This window comes from Hyperoodon ampullatus, assembly GCF_949752795.1.
Source record: "Hyperoodon ampullatus genome assembly, chromosome: 2".
In the NCBI taxonomy this organism is placed as follows: Eukaryota; Metazoa; Chordata; class Mammalia; order Artiodactyla; family Ziphiidae; genus Hyperoodon; species Hyperoodon ampullatus.
This window is the reverse complement of record NC_136915.1, coordinates 47,296,946-47,318,647: the sequence shown is the minus strand read 5'-3', so window position 1 is coordinate 47,318,647 and position 21,702 is coordinate 47,296,946. Positions and strand designations below refer to the sequence as shown.

The following is a 21,702-nucleotide window of genomic DNA, read 5'->3' as shown; positions in this document are numbered from 1 at the left end:
AGAGGGTTCCCATTCTCCTGTGTGATGCTTGTGATCTGAGGCTGGTGAGCCTGTTTCCCAAAGGGCAGCTTAGAAAGAAAGCATCTTTAAACAAAAATACCACATTAAAAATCTAAGCTCGTAAAACTAATAGGTTCATAGAAGCAGGTTTTTTTTAATAGAAAAGGATCTTGAATTACATCTAGATTAAAAACTTGGGGAAACTGCTGCAATGAGCTTTAAAAATTTTTTTTAAATCGTTACTAAATAAGCAGTTGTTTACTGGGCAATTGTTTTGTGCCAGTGCTTGTACTAAAGCACCTTAAGCTTGTGTTATCTTACTTACAAACAATCCTCTGGTAAAGGTAATTATTGTCCTCATTTACCTGATGAGAAACCTGAGGCAAAAAAGGAAAATTACATATCTGAGATCTTTCAGCTAGTCGGTGGTAAAACTAGAATGTGAGCTAGATTCGTAGTCTCATACCACAGTATGATTATTTATGTGAAATAATGCTCTACTATACCAGAATATTTAGTTGAGCTTTCCTTTAGGTGGGTATTGTAGTGTCATAAAAGGGGCATGGGTATTAGAGTGAGGCACATCTGGACTTGAATTCTAACTATGTGACCTCGAGTGGGAGGTCACTTAACCTCTCAGGTCTCAGTCTTTACCTGTAGAGTAAAATACCTGTGCTGTGCATAGTGAGATTAAGAGAGAATGCATGTTAAGTACCTCACCTTATGCCTAGTACTTTGTAGATAGGTGCTCAGTAAATAGGAGTTAGAATCATTATCAGGCAACTCATCCAGCATTTATAATAAATGGGCTGTTTTATAAGACTTTAGTTTATATACTTTTTCTAGAACATATCAGCATAACACATAATGTTACCTGCTCTTATCTAAGTCTGGGAGCCTGAGACCTTCACATTTGCTGGTTTCATAAAAAGAAGAATACACCAGCTCTCTTAAAAACAGAAAGATTTTTCATGCTAAGTAAATGGAACTTGGAAAATGTGATTATTTTATTTGTGAAACATCAGCCTCCTTACACTACTGGGGGTAAAAAGAAGAGCAGCATTTAAAGAGATTCTGACTCAAATTGTCTGATTGTTTTACTTAGTATAAAGGAGTAATTTCACCTGGAAATGTTGGGATGATTAATTGTGCTTATCTTTTTCCAAGGTTCTAAGCTCCAAACTCATGCCAACAGCTGATGATGACATGGCAAGAAACTGTGCAAAATCCTTTTGTGAGAACTTCCTCAAAGCAGGAGGTTTGAGGTTAGAGTTTCGATATTATGTTATATGAATTGCAGAAAATGAATCTAGTTGTTTTAGTTAATTTCTCCTGCCAAGCCTTGCTTATTCTTACGAGGCATTATGTGAAGCATTATGAGAGTTATAGTAAGAAGGAATGATGTTTTAGTCTTTGGAATATTTTAACTCATTTTATGACTTTTGATTATTTGGAAAACTGACAGAAGCATGTCTCTTTCCTCTCTGGTAGTGAGGTAAATTCTCGAGTAGAGGAGAGAAAGCTTACTGTTTCTGTTCATTCCCACATCATTGTGAGATAAGGTGAATCTGATTGTCGGTAATCTATGTTGTGCAAGGCATTAGTGCAAAGATATTATCCCTGCCCTTGAGAGCCTCGTGGTTTAATAAAGAATAACAAACAGTTATTGTAAGTATCAAAACAGAGGCTTATAAAAAGTGCTTTGCGGGGTGGGGAAGAGAGCAGTGGTTAAATGGTTAGATTTGCTTAGGATAATAAGCATAGGAAATGCTTCCCAGAAAGTGACATTTGAGCTAGGAATTGGGCGATGAGTCGCCATTCCCTAGGTAAATAAGGGGAAAAGGGCACTCTGAGCCAGAGGTGGGGTGGGGATGAGTGAAAGCATCATGGACTGTCTTGGGAAGTACAGTTGCCTAGTGAGGCTAGAGCAAAGAATAAAGGAGAGAAATATGTAAAGAGGGGTCACATTGAGGAATTTCAGCATTATCTTGTAGACCATGGAAAAACAGGAGGTTTCTAACCCAGGAGTTATCTAGAACAGTTACTCTGGCTACAGTGGAGAAGATGAATAGAAGTGGGAGGGAGAGGCTGGAGGCAGGGAGAACTATAAGAACTATGACTGTTCCAGAGGAGAGGTGACAGTTTCTAAATATGGGACAGTGTGGTAGAAGGACATTTATAAGGTGGAATAGGCAAGTCTTTATGACTAGATATAGGGTAGGAACATTTATAAAATGGCCTGTGATTTCTAGCTTGGGAGAGTGAGTGAGTGGTGAATCTTTAATCCATATGGGAAATAAATACGGAACGAGATGGAGGAAAGTGAGAAAGTCAAGAATTTGATTGCACACGAGGTCCCTGTGAGTCATGTGAAGAGGACGGTTTGGACATGATGCTCTTGAGAGAAGTGGAGAATGGCACTAGAGGTTCAGGGAGACATCAGTGTGTAAGGAAAGCCTTAGGGCGTAAGCAGCTGGCCAAGTGTTGCGTGGCAAGCATAAGGGTGGGAAGCAGAATCAGTAAGTAGAAATCTCTTATTTATGTTGAGTGAGAAAAAGGAAGTGACAGGAGTTTGAAGGGTAGAATAACTGAGGGAAAAGTTTGCTCTTCTGTTTTGATTTTAATTTGTAGAAGACTTGATTCTCATTGTAGGCTGACTAAAAGGGGCCGATGAAAAAGAAAAGAATAAAGATAAAAGAAAGGGGGATGATCAACCGATGGGGCTAAGTTCCACTGCAGTTGGAAGGAGATTTGCTCCAGAAAGAAGTAGGCATGCCATTTCATCTGGGGGAGGAAGGAGTGAAGACCAACTTGAAGTTTGAACGGAGGGTAATTGAAGGAATTCCTGTCTGGAGGCCTTCAGGGGAAGAGAAGTTGGGTGAGACCTTGAGGAGATAAAGGGGGTGGGAAACAGAAAAGTGGAACTAGAAGGTTAAAACTCATTTCAGATCCCTCAGCCAGTTACAGAGCTGTGCTAATAAAGGCATTTTACTTCTAGCTTATTTTTGAATGTCAGTTAACGTACATGCCTGCATTGTTCTAAGCACTGGGAACAGAGCAGTGAATAGATGAAACAAAAATCCACGTCCTCATGAATCTTTTACAGTCTGGAACAGAAGACAAACAATAAACGAAGAAGTCAAAGTGTATGTCAGGTGGTGATAAGAGCTGTAGAGTAAAATAAGACAAGGAAGAGTGGATGGAGAGGGTTTGATATCCAGTGGGGTGATCAGGGAAAGCTTCACTGATGGGGTGACATTTTACAAAGACCTGAAGGACGGGAGGGAGCAAGACCTGGAGATACAGGGGAAAGCTGTCCAGAGGAGCATCCAGTGCGAGTGCCTGTGTGGGCAAACCTGGTGCCTGCGAAGCCGGCAGGGGTCTAGTGTGGTTGAGGCCGAGTGAGGGGGCAGGGTAGGAAGCATGAGGTCACAGAGATACCAGAGGTCCGGATATGCAGGATCTTACAAGCTACTGTGAAGGAAATAGGAAGCCATGGGAGGATTTTGTGCAGAGCAGTTCCATGGTGACCTCCATTTTTAAAGGATCACTCTGGTTGATCTTTTGAGAATAGATTTTGGTGGTGAAACATCAAGAGTAGAATCAGGAAGAACTGTTGGGAAGCTTTTGCAGCAATATAGGTGGTAGTGGATATGAAAAACAAGCTTTGTGGAATACACCAATTCTGGACATATTTTTGAATTGACAGTTCTACTGGTACCAAGATAGCAGTTGATCGGTGCACTCAAAGCCAGTTAGTGAGAAGGAGAATCATCCAGACGCTCTGTGTTGGTTATCTTTTTGGCTAAGGAAGGAGTCTAATTCTAAATGGACCAGGAGGGTTATATGTACCATAGGAAATAACTGTAATAGGAATATGTATGATCCATTTATAGGTAAAGATCTTGTAGAAATTTTAAGTAACTGATAACATTTATAAGCAATCAAATTACTTACAGAAAATTTCCTATAAAAGAAATAGAAGTCTTTAATATCTGCCTTTTTTTTTTCTTTTCTTTGAAGTTTGGTTGTAAATGTCATGCAGAGGGATTCCATCCCATCAGAAGTAGACTATGAAACAAGGCAGGGAGTTTATTCCATCTGCCTACAACTTGCAAGGTATGTAAATATGTTGCGTTAGTCTCAGAAGGCAATTCTTGACTTTTTCTTCCAAATCCCATCCTTTAAAATAGTATGAAATGACCTTGACTAAGCCTAGCTTTTTGTTTCCTTTTAAGATTTTTACTTGTGGGACAAACATTGCCGACATTATTAGAGGAAGACCTCACCAAAGACGGCATAGAAGCACTTACTTCTCGCCCGTTCCGAAATGTCAGCCGGCAGACAAGCAGGCAGATGTCCTTATGTGGTACCCCAGAAAAGTCATCCTACCGACAGCTGTCAGTGTCTGACAGGTCTTCCATTAGGGTTGAGGAAATCATCCCTGCTGCTCGAGTCGCAATACAAGTAAGTGATTTGTGTATTCAAGAAATATTAAGTACCTCCTATTTAGAAGGCACTGGTGATGGTATGCAGGTATAAAAATTACTGACATGAATATTGCCTTCAAGAAGCTTATGGTGAGTAAGAAAGAAGTCACTAGTGCAGAAATAACTGTAATTCAGGTAGAAGATATCAAATGTTATAAGAGAACTACAAAGACAAAGCATTCTACAGGCCATGAGAGGAGGTGGAATAAATTACTTTCATGTGTGGCTATCACGGATGATTTTATGTAGGAGGTGGCATTTGAGCTACGCCTTCAAGAATAGGTAGGGATTCGATATACAGAGATTAGCATGGAGAGAGGATAGTTGTTCAAGCAAAAGGGAGGGCGTGAGCAGTTAGAGAGAAAGCCAGAGCCTGTGTGGGTGGTCACACAGTGGTTCACATAGGCCAAAACGCAGAATGTGGAAGAGGGGAAACTATGAAAACAAAATTGGTGATGGGTAATTTGAAGCCAGAACATGGAGAGTAGAGTTCTCTGTATTACAAGTAGCAGAGGGGTAGTGAAAGTCTTTGAACAGTATGGAAGCGTGGAAAAGACTATCTTGTGGATGATCTTGGAAGGAAACGAGTCTCAAAACTGAGACCAGGGGGAGGTTATTGAAGTCAGCGGGATGTGTTCAAGTACTACCTTTTCTCACAACACTCTTTCCATACTTCCTTAGACAATGGAAGTCAGTGATTTCACGTCTACTGTGGCTTGTTTCATGAGATTGTCATGGGCTGCAGCTGCAGGACGGCTTGACCTCGTTGGGAGTAGCCAACCAATTAAAGAAAGTAATTCTCTGTTTCCTGCTGGAATTCGAAACAGACTCAGCAGTTCAGGTACTGATTAAAAAGGATAAAATAATTAGAATATTGGGCAGGAAGTAGCTGTAAGAATCATCTTTGTATAGGTTGTTCAGAGTCACAGAAAGGAGAAAGCCTTTTCTCTTGTTTTTGAGCGTAAGCTAAAACTAAATGTTTCTGAACATCAAGCTAAACACTCTAGATTTGTGCACATTCAAATATGCATGTATGCATATGCATACTTCATTTATGTATGTCATACTAAGAGAAAAAAAAAAGGTTATAAATACAGAATATAGAGAAACCAAGCAGAGTTTTAGCTTGCTGAGTGTAAAAGTGTAGTGAGGCCAATAATTGTGGCTGTAATAAAAATTCATCTAGAATTTTTACCTGGAAAAATCATTTTCTTGGTTTGGCCTGTTATTTTCTGTTAAGCCTTTATAAATAGCTTTATTTCTCAGCTTCATTTGGTTTCCCTACTCAATCTATGTGTGTGGATATACCTCAATATTAAAAAGTTTTTGAATTGTATGACATACACACAGTAAAGGGCAGAAATGCCAAATATGTAGGATTTTTAGGGTTTTTACATATGTGTAACCCATCTAAATCAAGATAAGGAACATTTCTAATATCCCAGGACTCCCACATGCCTCCAAAATTGCAATGTTCTTACTTCTATCACCTGACACTAGTTTTGTCTCATAAACATTTTTTAATGGTTCCAAATGTGTTTTAAGTACAAAGCAATAAGGTTCGAATCAAGTGACTGAGTCTCTCTTGTTTCTTAGCCTAAAGTGTCTTCTTGAACTCTTTACTTTCACTTGAGGATTATGGGACTCATTAAAGGATATTATAATGTCAAGGGTCCTGTGGGATCCACAGTAACCTTCTGCTTGCCTGTTTCCAGGAAGCAATTGCAGCTCTGGAAGTGAAGGGGACCCGGTAGCCCTGCACGCAGGCATCTGTGTGCGACAGCAGTCCGTGTCCACTAAAGACTCACTGATTGCTGGAGAGGCTTTGTCTCTTCTTGTTACGTGCTTGCAGCTTCGGAGCCAACAACTGGGTATGCAGGAGGCTTACTTGCCATTCATCTCTTTTAGTAAAAGGCCAGGTTTCTGTTAGGAATTATTTCTGTCCCTTCATAGATAAGGTCATGTTAATAGAAATGGCAAAGGGGAAAGTTGGCATGTGTAATAGGTAAGAATAGTGCTAGAGTACTTAAATTCTGAACAGGTATTTATTGAGCACCTTCTATATACAAGGTTCCACAGTAGATGTTACAGGGCAGTATGTCTGCTCTCCAGGAGCTTACCATCTAGTGGAGGAATTAAAACAACCCAAAGTTGTATGTCATAAACTATAGAAGTAGAATTATATATCAATTCCTAAACTGATAATGACTCCAGTATCAAAAATCATGAAACTTAAGATTGGCCCTTTTGTCTTCATTGTTGGTTTTGGCAAACGAGGGCTGTTGCTAATCGTACTTTTAACATTAGACACCTCAGGGCTCAGTGCCTCATCTCTGTCTGCACTCATTCTCTCCACATAATCACATCCACGTTCACAGCCTTAAATTCCCTCGGTGTGCTGATAACACTTAAATTTGGCTCTATGGCCTGGACCACTCCCCTGACATCTCCACTTAGATATCAGATAGACTTCCCAAACTTGACATGTCCAGAACTGAACTACTGGTCTGGCCCATTACCGCCCAAGAGATTTCCCATCTGAATTGATAGCAGTTTTATTCTTGGAGACATCCTTGATTCCTTTTTTTCACACCCTTCTAACCTGTCAGCACATCCTTCTTCAAATTCTATCTAGATTCCACCCCTTAGACCACCTTCACTGTTAGCACCCTCTGACCTGTCATCATCTCTTACTTGGATTATAGCAGTAGTGCCCTGACTAATCTCCCTGCTTCTGCCCTTGCAGTTTATTCTCCACAGAGTAACCAGAATGGACCTTCTAAAATGTAAGTCAGATTGTATCACTCCTCTGTTTAAAACCTTGCAGTGGCCTCTCGGTTCACCCTGAGTGAAAGCCAGGTCTTTCCTAAGGCCTGACACCATCCACCCCCGTGACACCTGTGTGCCTTCCCCTTCTCCCGCTCTCCCCTCACGCACCGTGCTTCAGCCACCCTGGCTTCCTGGCTGTTCCCTGACACTCAGGCACATTCCTGCCTCAGGGCCCTTGCACTGCCTGTTCCTAGTTCCTGGTATGTTCTTCCCCTGCCTTTTTTAAAGAAATCGCAACCCTTCTCTCACCCACCATCACCTAAACCCTTTATTTTTTTTCTATATCACTTGTCACTTTATAGCATACGATATAATTTCTCTACTTACTGTGTTTATTGTCATTATCCCCTCCCCAACTAGATGGTAAGCTCCGTTAAGAACAGAGACTTTTGTTCATTTTGTTCCCTACTGAATCCTTAGCACCCAAACACTGTGTGATGTGTAGTAGGCCCTCAATAAATACTTACTCAGGGATGAGGTCTTAACAACTCCACTTTTAAAAATTGTACCAACACATCAGAGCCCTATTCTTCACTATTATTACTGATTCAGACTGCCTGTTCATAGAATTGGTGATCATTATGTATTTAGTATAACATCCACACTCATAAGATGTCAAGATAAACATACAGAAAAAGTTAGATGTTTATGGGACAGTTCTCAATAATGTCAGAAATGATTTACTTTGAGCAGAAATGCTTTTAAAGGCTTATATATGAAACTAATTCACTATGAAATGCTTTTGAGCATATACCGTACTTTTAGTTCGATTTTCCTGCAATTGTTTAATTGTAGAGATATTTTCGAATCAAGATGAAAAAATTATAACTTCAAGCTTTTTTATCATTTGTAAGTTTATTGTGGGGTACATTTTTACAGTTCACAAGTATTGATAGTTTTATCAAGGCAAGACATTTATTCTGTAACTGGTATGCACACGGCATCGTGCAAAAATGTCCGGGTGTGAAGATGACCAAGACACAGTCCTGCTCCTGAGCACCTTGGGCTCTCATGGGATAGACTCAGAGATGTGGGTGCAGCTGTGGAGGCACTGAATTTGATTCTGTGTGGAAGGAGAGATGATTTCTAAGATAGTTAAGCTTAAGAAATTATTCAAAATTTTTGAAATTTTGAAAATGTATTTCCTAATTTATTTTCCTCCCCTGCTCCCATTCTCTTTATTCTTATCATTAGCATCTTTCTATAACTTGCCCTGTGTTGCTGATTTTATCATTGATATTCTGCTTGGATCACCAAGTGCTGAGGTAAGGATTTTTTACTTTATAAAAAACCCCTTTGGTCCTGTTCTGCATGGGCTCTCTGGATACCTGTGACATTGTGGGGAGTATAGAAGGGATGGTGTTTAGTCCTCTCAGGGAATCAGACAGAAAGGCCACAGAGCACTCTGAAAGCAAAGTGACCATTTGGACTGTTGCCCTCCTTTCTGTTCCATATTTCACTGAAAGTTAAGAGACTAGCCGTGTGATTAACTTGTGTTTGTTTATAAAAAAAATCTTACAGCCAGTGTTCAGTATCCATAGCTGGCCAAGGCAGCTAGCATTAAGCATCAGCAAGTTGGTCAAAACCAAGAAAGACCAACCTCAAGCCATGAACTTTCATTAGATTTTATAATCCTCATTTTTGTACATGACCTTGAAAGTTAACTTTGAGGCACTTGCAGAAGAGTTTTTTCCTTATTTTCATTTACATTAAATTATAAACCTATTGATTACAGTACTAGAATAATTTGAAAAATTAGTTCCCAGACTACACTTGTTTTAAATTAGCCCGAGTTTATTCAGTGTAAACTTTACCATTAAAGATTGAAATACTCAAACCCTTACAGCATCCTTCACAGGTGGACTTTGGAGGAAAATAATTTTTTCAGCAGTCTGTAAGTGTTGGTTGATGTACTTCCTTTGCCACTAAAAATGTCATTTCAGATTCGCCGTGTTGCCTGTGATCAACTGTATACTCTTAGTCAGACAGATACTTCAGCCCATCCAGATGTGCAGAAGCCAAATCAGTTTCTCCTAGGTGTGATTCTCACCGCTCAGCTGCCTCTCTGGTCCCCAACTAGTATTATGCGAGGAGTCAATCAGAGGTACGTAAAGATGAAACAGTTCACATCATACAGAAAGAGAATGATGATCTGTGTACTGCTCCCCCAGGGTCCACAGTGCATGATGGAGATGATGGACTTTCTCCTTTTCTCTTCCAACATTTGTACCATGAAGGAGGGCATTTCAGGTTTTCTCCCCATTCAGGACAGAAGAGTTAGAAGAAACATTACCAGGCTTTCTTCCTCTCAAGCACCCCAACTCCCACCTCCGCTCCTCTTGGTCCCCCTACCCCAGAGAGAAAGAGGACTCACCTGGTGGTTGAGAAGCCGCATGATTCAAGCCAGATCACTGTGTAAAGGTCGCACTGCCCATGTCCACTTGTACCTCACTTTCTTAGCTCAGCCTACTTCATAACTCCATATCTAGAGGTACTAGGGTATCCTTCTAGCTTGCTTTCTTGGTTTTATACATGCCTGGGCATGGAAGAAGGCTTGAGGTCCAGGCTCAGAGAATGACTTGAGTAAATCCATTCTGCCTGCCCCATCTTGTCTCCTTAGGCAAGCCTGCATGCAGGGGTGCCCCAGTGTAGGCCCAGGCTGGGAGATCAGAGATCTCACACTGACCTCAAGTTTAAGCCAGTTTCTCTAATTCAGCTTTACCAGCGAGCCCTTGCTCTGGGGCTTAGAAGGTACCACAGTGATTTGTGAAATCAATATGTATATGCTTTATAAATTAGAGCCCTTAGAGGGAAGAAACGTTAGAGCTACTCTAAACCCCTAACATATAAGCATCCAAACTTAAGCTTTTTTTTTTTTTTTTTTAGTGTGGTAACATATACATAACGGAATGTTTAACATTTTTACCACTTTTAAGTGTACAGCTCAGTGGCATTAAGTGTATTTACAGTTTTGTGCAACCATCTCCATCATCCATCTCCAAAACTTTTTTAGCATCCTAAACTGAAACTGTGTACCCAGTAAGAAGTCATGAGATAAAAGACTGATAAGGTTGACTCCATAAAAATTAAAATTTTCTATGTGGAAAAAAAATGCCGTAGAGTCAAAAGTCAGTTAAACTGACTAAATAGATTTATAACGTATATGACAGATAGAAGGCCAATTTTGCTAATATATGTGAAGAGCTGTTATAAACCACAAAAGACCAATAGCCAAATAGAAAAATGGACAAAGGAAATGAAGAGAGACAGTTCAAAGACAATCATGGAGATGATTTTTTTTTTCACATTTGCTAGATTTTTTTTTTTACTGCGGCAAAATATGCATAACATAAAATTTAGCGTTTTAACCATTTTGGGGGTATAACTTAGTGACATTAAGTACATACACATTATTGTGCAATCATCACCACTGTCCATTTCCAGAACTTTTTTGTCATCCCAAACTGAAACTCTGTTCCCATTAAACAGTAACTCCCCATTCATTTCCCGCCTCCCTCAAGGCACTGGCAACCACCATTCTACTTTGTCTCTATGAATTTGACTATTCTGGGTACCTCGTAAAAGTGGAATCATACAATATTTGTCCTTTGTGTCTAGCTTATTTCACGTAGCGTAATATTTTCAGGGTTCATCCATGTTACAGCGTGGGTCAGGGTTTCATTTCTATTTAGACTGAATGTATGTATATATCATGCTTGGTTTATCCAGTCACCCACAGATGGACATTTGGTTTCCACCTTTTAGCTAGTATGAATAATGCCGCTATGAACATGAGTATACAAATATCAATTTGAGTCCTGCTTTCAGTTTTTTGGGGTATATGCCCAGAAGTAGAAATGCTGGGTCATATGGCAATTGTATGCTTGATTTTTCTGAGGAACCACCATACTGTTTCCACATTGGCTGTACCATTTTACCTTCCCACCAGCAATGTGTAAGGGTTCCATATTCTCCACATCCTTGCCAACACTTGTTTTCTGTTTGCTTTTGTTAATAACTATCCTGATGGGTGTGATGTGCATCTCAGGGTTTTGATTTGCATTTCCCTAATGATTAGTGGTTTTGAGTATCTCATTGTGCTTATTTGGCCATTTGTATATCTTCTTTGGAGAAATGTCTATTCAAGACTTTTCCTCATTTTTTTTAAATTTATTTTTATTTTACTTATTTTTTGGCTGCATCAGGTCTTAGTTGCAGCATGCAGCATCTTTCGTTGTGGTGCGCAGGCTTCTCTCTAGTTGTGGCATGCGGGTTTTCTCTCTCTAGTTGTGGCACACAGGCTCCAGAGCACGTGGGCTCTGTAGTTCATGGCACGCGGGCTTAGTTGCCCTGTGGCGTGTGGGATCTTAGTTCCCTGACCAGGGATCAAACCCGCATCCCCTGCATTGGAAGACGGATTCTTTACCACTGGATCACCAGGGAAGTCCCCCTTTTCCTCATTTTTAAGTTAGGTTGTCTATTTTTTGTTGTTCTTTATATATTCTGGATATTAATCCCTTATCATATACATGATTTGCAAACATTTTCTCCCATTCTGTTGGATTTCTTTCACTCTCTTGATAGTGTCCTGTGATATGCAAAAGTATTTAATTTTAATGAAGTCCAGTTTATCTGTTTTATCTTGTTGCCTGGGCTTTTGGTGTCATATCCAAGAAATCACTGACAGATCCAATGTCATGAAGTTTCGATCCCCTGGCCTTTTTTTTTTTTTTTTTTTTTTTGCGGTACGCGGGCCTTTCACTGTTGTCGCCTCTCCCGTTGCGGAGCACAGGCTCTGGACGTGCAGGCTCAGCGGCCATGGCTCACGGGCCCAGCCGCTCCGTGGCATGTGGGATTTTCCCGGACCGGGACACAAACCCGTGGCCCCCTGCATCGGCAGGCAGATTCTCAACCACTGTGCCACCAGGGAAGCCCTCTCCCCTGGCTTTTTTCAGGGTTTTATTGGTTTAGCTGTGACATTTAGGTTTTTGGTCCTCTTTGAGTTGTTTTATGTATGATGTGAAGTAAGGGTCCAACTTTATTCTTTTCCATGTGGATATACAGTTATCTCAGCACCATTTTTTTGAAGACTGTCCTTTCCCCACTGAATGGTTTTGACATCTCTCTTGAAAATCATTTGGAAAAAAAAAAATATATATATATATATATATATATATATACTGTATATTTACACACATACATAGATGCATGCATACATGTTTATTTCTGAGCTCTTTATTCCTATTCCTTGATCTGTATGTCTGGCTTTATGCCAGTACCTCCCTGTTTTGATTGCTGTAGCATTGTAGTAAGTTTGAGGTCAGGAAGTGTGAGTCCTCTAATTTTGTTCTCTCTCAGAATTGTTTTGGCTATTTGGGGGTCCCCTTGAGATTCCATATGAATTTCAGGATGGGTTTTTCTGTTTCTGTGAAAGACATCATTGATATTTTAATAGAGATTGCATTGAATCTGTAGATCATTTTGGATATTGGCATCTTAACAAGATTGTCTTCTGATCCATAAGCATAAGATATCTTTATATTTATTTAAGTCTTCTTTCGTTTCTTTCAGCATTGTTTGTAGTTTTCACTGTACAAGTCTTTTGCTCCCTTGGTTTAGTTGATTCCTAAGTATTTTATTCTTTTTGTTGCTATTATAAGTGGAATTGTTGTCTTTTGTTTTTCATATTCTTTGTTCAATGAAACTGATTTTTATGTACAGATTTTGTATCTTTGTAACTTTGCTGAATTCGTTTATTCTAACAGTTTTTTTGTGAACTCTTTAGGGTTTTCCATATATAAAATCATGTCATCTGCAAACAGATCATTTTATTTCTGTCTTTCCAATTTAGATGTCTTTTATTTCTTATTCTTGCCTAATTGCTCTGCTTAGAACTTGTAATACTGTGTTAAGTAGAAGTAGTAAAAGTAGGCATCCTTGTTCCTGATTGTGGGGGAAAGCTTCCAGTCTTTCACCATTGAGCATGATAGTAGCTGTGGGGCTTTCGTATATGGCCTTTATTGGATTGAGGTAGTTTTCTTACTCTCCTGGTTTGTTTAGTGTTTTATCATGAAAGGGCATTAAATTTTGTCAGTTTTTTCTGTCAGTTGAGGTGATCATGGGTTTTTTTCCTTCATTCTGTTAATGTAGTATATTCATTGATTGATTTTCGTATTTTGAACCATCCTTGCATTCCAGGTATCAGTCTCACTTGTTCATGGTGTTAAATCCTTTAAATGTACTGTTGAGTTAGGTTTGCTGGAAGTGTACCCTCCTCTTCAGTTTTTTGGAAAGAGTTTGAGAAGGGTTGGTATTGATTCTTCTTTAAATGTTGGGTAATACTCACCAGTGAAGCCATCTGGTCCAGGGCTTTTCTTTGCTGGGAGGTATTTGATTGATTCAATCTTCTTGCTAGTGATAGCAAGCAATCACTATTTCTTCCTGATTTAGTCTTCCAAAGTGTTATGTTTCTAGGAATTTGTCCATTTTGTCTGGGTTATCCAATTTGTTTGGTATACACTTGCTCCTATACTGTCTTGTAATTGGTAGTAGTGTCCTCACTCATTTCTGATTTTATTAATTTGAGTCTTCTCTCTTTTTTTCTGAGTCATTTTATTAATCTTTTCAAAGAACCAGCTTTTGCTTTTGTAGATTTTGTGTATTGTTTTCCTATTCTCTATTTATCTTCACTCTGATTCTTAATATTTTCTTCCTTCTACTAGCTTTAGATTTGATTTGTTCTTCTTTTCCTAGTTCTTTAAGGTGTAAAATTAGGTTGTTGATTTGAGATCGTTCTTCCTTTGTAATGTAAGCACATACAGGAATAAACTTCCCTAGTAGCACTGTTTTCAAAAGCTACATCCCATAACTTTTGGTATGTTGTGTTTTCATTTTTATTTGTCACAAGAGATTTTCTAATTTTCCTTGTGATTTCTTCTCCAATCTGTCCCTGACTTTTTTTTTTAATACCTATATTTTCTAATTGTAAGTTACATAATCTTCAGAATTTTTTTGAACTGAGTTATATTATCAGTTTGCAGGTCTTCATTTCAGGATTAAATGTTTGTTTCAACCTTAATTATGTTCTCACGCACTCTCATGTATGGAGGTTCCTGGCCCACATGTCTAAGTCTCAACTTAAATATTATTTTGAAGCATCTAGCCTATTTTAACGTTATAAATTTATAAATAACAAAGAAGTTAAGATTTTTGTTTCTGAGATTAGATCATTGTGAGTGATTTATAAAACTTAAAAATTTAACTAAAACTTAAAATTACAGTTTAACTAAAACTTACAAACTTGCAGTTGACCATTAAGATTTAACCTAAATTAGATAGACATTAGCTGTGTATTTCTGGTCATGAAAAGTAAGTCTTTAGTGATGTAAAGACAGAATTTCAGAGAATGATTTTTCCCTGATAAAGACATGTGGATTAAAAGTTATAGAAACTTCTTTTTTTGCCCTTGTACATTTTTTACTTTAGTATTCCAATTTTTCCTAGTTAAAAGTTTCCTAAAATCAGATAATCCTTTTATTAACTAGTTAGATCAGTGATTCTTTAGTTTAAATGTGTAAGCCATTTTTTAAGTAGTAAGCTGTTGTGCTTCTACTTGTTGTAAGAGTCAGATTATTTAACATAACTAACCATTAACGGTTTGATTTGTTATTAAATTCTTCTAAACTTTGGGAAAGAAACAGAAAGCATTAAATGAATTTTTTAACATACACTCTCAGAGAAGCTCTTGAATGTAAAGCATTTAATTTTACACAATATTGGGTCTTTTAATTATGTGTTTTTATAATTTGAAAATTGCATTTCACAACTTTTTAATGCCCAAGTTTGGTACATATTTTCCCATAATAATAGTAGTGATGATAATTGCAGTTATCACGGGCTGATTATGTGCCACACAGTATGCTAAATTCTTTGCATACATTTATCATTTAATCCTCACAATGGCCAAATGAGTTTGGCAGTTTTATTATCCCCACTTTTTTAATAATCATAATTCTTGGTTCACTATGTAGTCTCATCATTAGTGCATTCTTGAGCCCTTTATGTTTGTGTATATGTGTGCACGTTTATTTCTAGTGCTCTAGTAAGCATTTTAGAAATCAGAAAACTGAGACAACTGAAATAAATTGTCCCTGGACACCCAGCTGTAAGTAGTGGAGCCAGGATTAAAAGTAAGGTCCGCCTGACTTTAAAACCTGTGCTCTTCACTTCTGTAATTGCAGAAAAAGCTTCATTGATCATCCTAGATAAAAGAATTTACCTTTTCCTTCTCTTATCCACTTTATTTTGCTTCTTAGCACTTATTACCAATTGACATATGTATGTATTTTTCATCTGTTGTCTGTCTTCTTTGTTCACTGTTCCCCTAAAACAGTTCCAAGCATATAGTAAGTGCTTAATGTGTATCAGTTGATATTTGAACAAATTAATCAATGCATTATGTATGCAGTCAGTGTGTACATCATTACATAATGTGATAGATTTAGTAAGTTTTCTCTCTTTACACTATTATTCCTATACTATATCTGTATAAGTAAAATCGCTAGTGTGTGTCTTGCTAAAATACTGAAGTTGAATTGATGTAAAGTAGTTATTTTATGCTTAGGAAAATTCTCTTATTCAGTTGTTTTATGAACTTACTCTTACAAGGAAAATATTTTTTTATTTTCAAATCAGCCTTTTTTTTAATAACTGAAATCTGTTTTTTAGACTGTTATCCCAGTGCATGGAGTATTTTGATCTGAGGTGCCAATTATTAGATGATCTGACAAGTAAGTAGACGTCTAACTTTGATTTATGTTGGGGGGAGGGGTTGGGAAGAACTAGAAAAGAAAGACATTTCTAAATCTGACTTAATGTATCTCAGATATAAATAACATTAAAATTATTATTTGAAGTTGAATTTTATTTTCTTGGAAATAGCATGTAAACCCATGTACCAGTTATCTCTTCTGCTATTATATACCCAACCATTAATGTGTTAGAAGATTTGTTGATTTTAAAAATCGTCAAAGACTTGTATTTTAATTACACTGATACAGAACTATTAAGAAGAATCTTTCCATTATAGTCAATTCTGACAGTTTTTGAGGTTTGAGGGAAAGAGGGAATCTCTGTTGAGATATGTTGATAGTAATAGAAGTGAGTGATAGAAGTCAGGTAATTGTTGAGTGCAATATCATTGTTACAAACTCTTAAAGTGTTTAGATTTTAATCATCTGTACTTACTCTTATATAATGCAAAGGTTTGTTGGAGTCATCTATGCAAATTTCAGTTGTTCCGGTCAAGAGTTTGTTAGTTTATTCCTTGTTCTTTACACAAAGCTTATAGGAAAGATTTGCTTCTGCCTATAGGAAATAAATAAAATGAAAGTCAGGATCAACAAAAATGTTAATTGGAAAAGAATGTCAAGACCAGGAGGTAAGAAAAAAAAAAAATACCTTGTGTATGTGCAGGCTGAAAAGCCCCACACAGTCAGAATTAGGTTTTGAGGAGGACCAAGGTAGAAAGGAAACCTCATTTGTTTGTTTGTTCTCAGTACCCTAGAGGAAGAAACAGAATGGTGTCCGTTTCAGATGAATGGTTTCAAAAGAAACAGATCTTTTCCCCAGCACTCAAACCTAAAAGAAACTTCACACAAAGGTCTTCATGTAATGGACACATAAAAACAGAGTGACTAAGAAGCCTCAGCGGCATCTCTAAGGCAGATGCCTTCCTGGGTTTCATAAGTGTCTCTCAGAAGCTGAGGACATGGTGCTCTGAGCAGGGCAGTGAAATTGGTTTTGTTGGAGCCTGAGATGATATAGTCTATGTGTCTTGATTCTGTACTATCTAGAGAAGTGGATGGACTACATGTCCATCAAACAGCCTAGCCTAGTACTGCATTTTTCAACTAGGCCTTCAGTGTTAAGTTGGGCAGCAGCCAGTGAAGGTTTGTTCTCTGGCATGGACTTTGAGAGGGTATTCTGCTTTGCTGCTTGAGAACTGGACTCATGAGTTGTATGAGACACATACATCCTCAGAATGCATGAACAAGTTATTAGTGTAGGCCTTTGCTGTGCCATTGAGCCATAAGTAAGGGATCCAAGATCCCTTAATGGGATGTTGAGGGCAGGGAGGGAATATGTTTTGAAACAAGCAATATTTGCCATTTTTGGAGCATTTTCTGTATGCCAGTGCCTATACTAGACACTGTATACACAGCACCCTGCCACGTAGGTGTTAGCCCCATTTCATAAATGAGGAAACAAGAATGCACAGTGTCGCCTGAAGTATCCCCTTCCACCTCACTCTGTGGGGCCTTGCCTGCCTGTGCCTTCAGTGCAGTGGGAAGAGAGCATGATTACTCCTGCTCTCGTCCCTAATCCCCGCTTCCAACATGGAATCTTGTTTTCAATCCTTGTTTGGAGGGGAAAGTGGAATACTTAATACAAAAGAGCGGTTCTCTGGAGGTTGGCTCATCGTCTGGAAACATGGATTCTGCTGCTGTGCTGCGGACCCCTCTCTCCCTCACAGGGCTCCCCCCTCCCCTGGCATAGGTAACACGGTGGGAGTGACGGCTCTCCTCTCACCCCTCGACCCCTTCCTTCTCTAGAAGGGTTTCTTCCCTGGGACATCTGCTAACACCACCAAACAGGAGCTTCTTCGGAACAAGGAGTGTCCCTTTCATCTCGTACCCCCAGCGTCAGCACCGTGACCTACACAGAGGAGGCACTCAGTACCGTTTGATTTGTGACAGAGGGAGGGAGGGAGGGAGGGAAGGAACGGACGTGTGTGAGCCTTCGTAGTCCTGTGGGCAGCTGCTGTTCATTAATGACAGTTTTTTTAAATCTGTGAAGTAGAAGATTGAGACTTGTCTCCGCTTACTTTAATTCAGGATTTTGACTCCATGAAAAGAAATCCTTCTTTCTTCAGGATGAGAGGTCGTTTTGTTTTGTTTTTCCATCTTAGCTTCAGAAATGGAGCAGTTGAGAATCAGCCCAGCTACCATGCTCGAAGATGAGATTACTTGGCTGGATAACTTTGAACCTAATCGCACAGCTGAATGTGAGACCAGTGAAGCAGATAACATCTTATTGGCAGGACACTTACGGCTCATCAAGACCCTTCTTTCACTCTGTGGGGCAGAAAAGGAAATGCTTGGTAATTATTACTTCATCTTATCATGTGACAGAGAACCTCAGTTCTCAGTTATTGCCATAGTGTTGTGTGAAATTGGGAAAATAAGATAGGTGCTAAATGTTCCATAGAAAATGGACCCTCAGACAATAGGGTATTGCCTGGAATTTTAGGGGCTAACAAATTTAAGGTGTATTTTATCTGTGTCATTAAACCATATAGAGAATTTTATAGCGTTCAAAATAGTTGGCTCACATAACTTAGTAACAAATAAAAATTATAAATCAAAGTAGGTTTTTCTCTTCTCTTTTTACTGTTACATACTTTATAAAATACAGTCCGTTGTATGTCTTACCTCTTCTAAGGATAATTCTTGTCTGGAGAGGCAGCCCCCAACCACCGCCCCTGGATGGTGGGATACACATATAATTTGTAAAACCATATTTGGTATTATAAATTATGTTCAGAAGACAAATCAAAATGTTAATTATCACTTTTATCACACAAACTGAGTTCTATAAAAATCTTCTTGGCTATTGGGGATACATAGAAAAGAGTGATTCTAAACCAGGGTGAGATGGGCACATCATTTTTACCTAAAGATTTTTAAAGTTTTAAAAACTTTTATGTGGATTCCCCTATGCCCAAAGTAAAAGTTAATTATTCACTCAAACTGTCTGCCTTGTGATGTTCTTGGCATTTGTGTTTCTAAAGTGAAAGCCTAACTCCTTTCACTCTATCGTAAGCTCATAAAGGAAGGTTCCTTCACTTGTCTATCTTTGCATCTTGTCCCGACTCTCCCACCCATCCCCACTCCTCTGCCCCACAGACCTTTGCCATGTATTATAAGTGCTCAAAAAATGAGCGTCAAGTTAAATTGAAGGCCTTGCCTTTGGGTGGCCTCAGGTGCCTTTGCTGCTCTGATATGAAAGTGCAAGACAAGATCTTTGAATTAAAATATGTGTTCATCCTCAACATGAATATTATGCTCTATTCCAGGTTCATCACTCATTAAACCATTGTTAGATGACTTCCTTTTCCGAGCTTCTAGAATTATTTTAAATAGTCATTCTCCAGCTGGCAGTGCCGCCATCAGTCAACAGGACTTTCATCCAAAGTATGGAAAATGCACGTTGTGTTCAGTTTTGGTAAAAATTCTAATTCGAAACTTTAGTCCAAAAAAGATTTTCTTAACTTGGAGTTTGTCTTCCATCTCGTGAGTGTGTGTAGCTTGTAAGACATTATCCGCTGTGTAAAGAAATGCATGTAAGGGGGCTTAGGATAAAGCCTGCCTGGCACATAGTAATTGCTGAGCTGGTACTATTATTATCATCAAGATGGAAGAATAAGTAATAATGTGGTTAAGGTGGTCAGTAACAAATTCCAAGAGAAACTGAGGTTGTAAGAATTGCTTCCAAAGTAAAGATAAATAGGCTCTGGGTCTTGAGGGTTTCTTTCTGCTAGGAGAAAAGCATAGGTGCTTTAGTGCATGAACCTTGTGATTTGCTGAGTATTGACTGTGTCCTTATAATTAAAACTGCTAGCGATTTATTACAGTGGTAATTTTAGAGTCAAATTTTATATTAGTTTTTATGGGTAGAAATTTGAAAGATCTTTTGTAATGTTGACCCTTCGTGGGTGATGTTTGTACTCTTGGAAATAGGAAGAGGCAGCTACAAGCTGCCATCTTATTTACTCTGAATCTAACTTAACCTCATTCTTTTCTCACGAAAACCAGAGTTAATTGAGTAATCCTGAAGAAACTGAGGATTTGGTATTTAACCAGTGAAAAAAATTCCCATACAATTTCTGTGGTTATTGAAATGGGCAAGGCATAATAAGCAGTATTTTATGGAATCTTAAGAGGTATCTTACCATGTATGAATATTTCTCTATCTAGAGATTCCTTATTAGCAAAATCTGTTTTAGGTAATAAACCTTCATTAAAACTCTTGGGGTGTCCCTCACACTGTCACTCCCATTCTTACCTCTGCCCTAGTCTTGTTCTGGAAGATTTGGTGCTAGCTCTGTGGGAGTCTTTTATTAAAGCAGTAGAAACACGTGAGTATTTCAGTTTTCAGTGAACAGAGAAAATAAATTTTCAGCCGTTTTACTGAAATTTTTTCCATAAATTCTTCCATTTGTAATTATTAAAAGTAATACATCCGTCAATGAGGAGTTGTGTTTTTTTTTAATCACATACAGTGCCTTGAATAGAAAAGGAAACATTTTGTTTCATCCAGTGTACTGAACGGTGTTCATTGATCACAGTGACTCCCGGCCTTTTCCCACCTAAACACGAAAGCCAGAAAGAGATTTAAAATACACAGAAAGTCTTCTCACAAGTAATGCTATTCTTATATCACACCAACAAAAGAACTTCTTGATGTTTAACCTGTATATATGGTACCTTCTATTCATTCTTTACCTGTCCCTTGCAACCCAGAAATGCAGGTAAGAAGCAAAGGGCAGCGCCAGCTCCATGGCTCTTGTCCTCAGTGCCTGATGCAGTTCTGATCTCCATGCCCTTCAGCCCCCTCTTAAACACACCTTCCACACTCCACTCCATAAGTGTTTCTCTCAAAGGTTGGATGTCCTCTTTTCTGTGTATCCTTCCTAACCTGTGATCTCCTAACAAATGCACGGTTGGCTTAGGTGACTGTGAGAAATTACTGTCCATCCCCTAAATGATTACTACTAAAGATGAGCAGTAAAGAAGCCTTTGGTTTCCTGCAGAATGCTTGCCAGTTATCTCTCATTGTCACTTTAAACAAATTGACTCGGCAAACTATTTCTGTCTCCACAGTTTCATAGATAGAAAGTTGATTAGTGTCCTTGAAGAATTTTTTATCTGCAGGTGCACAGCAAATGTTTATGGGCATCTATTCTGATTTGTATAGCTTTCTGCCATGTAGATATTTGAATTTCAGGGCAGTATCTACAAAAACCTTTCTTTCTACCTACTTTAATTGAAAGATAGTTAATTCCATGTTGTGTTTTTGGTAAAGTTTTCAGACTCTCTTTTCTCTATTCTTGCTGATCCATCCCTTAGATAATAATCTGGAGTCATAATTGAAAGATTTGCTACTTTATCATCAGGCCAAGAAGATACTTAGCTCTAAACCATAATCATCCCTCCTGTATTCATGGTCTCTTCCTTTGTTAAGTAAGCACCTCCCACTAGATTACTAGGTTGTGCCATCAGACCTGACTTAACCCTGTTTTAGGAATTGCAGCTCTTATATT

General features: G+C 38.5%; 1 protein-coding gene across 1 annotated transcript in view; it reads left to right on the top strand.

Annotated features, from left to right (window-relative positions):
* The window catches only part of USP24 (ubiquitin specific peptidase 24), a 149,484-nt gene that overhangs the window by 88,562 nt on the left and 39,220 nt on the right, over nt 1-21,702 (top strand). The window contains exons 32-41 of the mRNA XM_079698560.1: nt 1,168-1,265; nt 4,024-4,119; nt 4,239-4,467; nt 5,172-5,331; nt 6,206-6,361; nt 8,514-8,584; nt 9,263-9,423; nt 16,047-16,108; nt 18,289-18,480; nt 19,456-19,573. Coding sequence (XP_079554686.1) covers nt 1,168-1,265; nt 4,024-4,119; nt 4,239-4,467; nt 5,172-5,331; nt 6,206-6,361; nt 8,514-8,584; nt 9,263-9,423; nt 16,047-16,108; nt 18,289-18,480; nt 19,456-19,573 — 1,343 coding nt within the window. The remainder of the gene's footprint in view (nt 1-1,167; nt 1,266-4,023; nt 4,120-4,238; nt 4,468-5,171; nt 5,332-6,205; nt 6,362-8,513; nt 8,585-9,262; nt 9,424-16,046; nt 16,109-18,288; nt 18,481-19,455; nt 19,574-21,702) is intronic.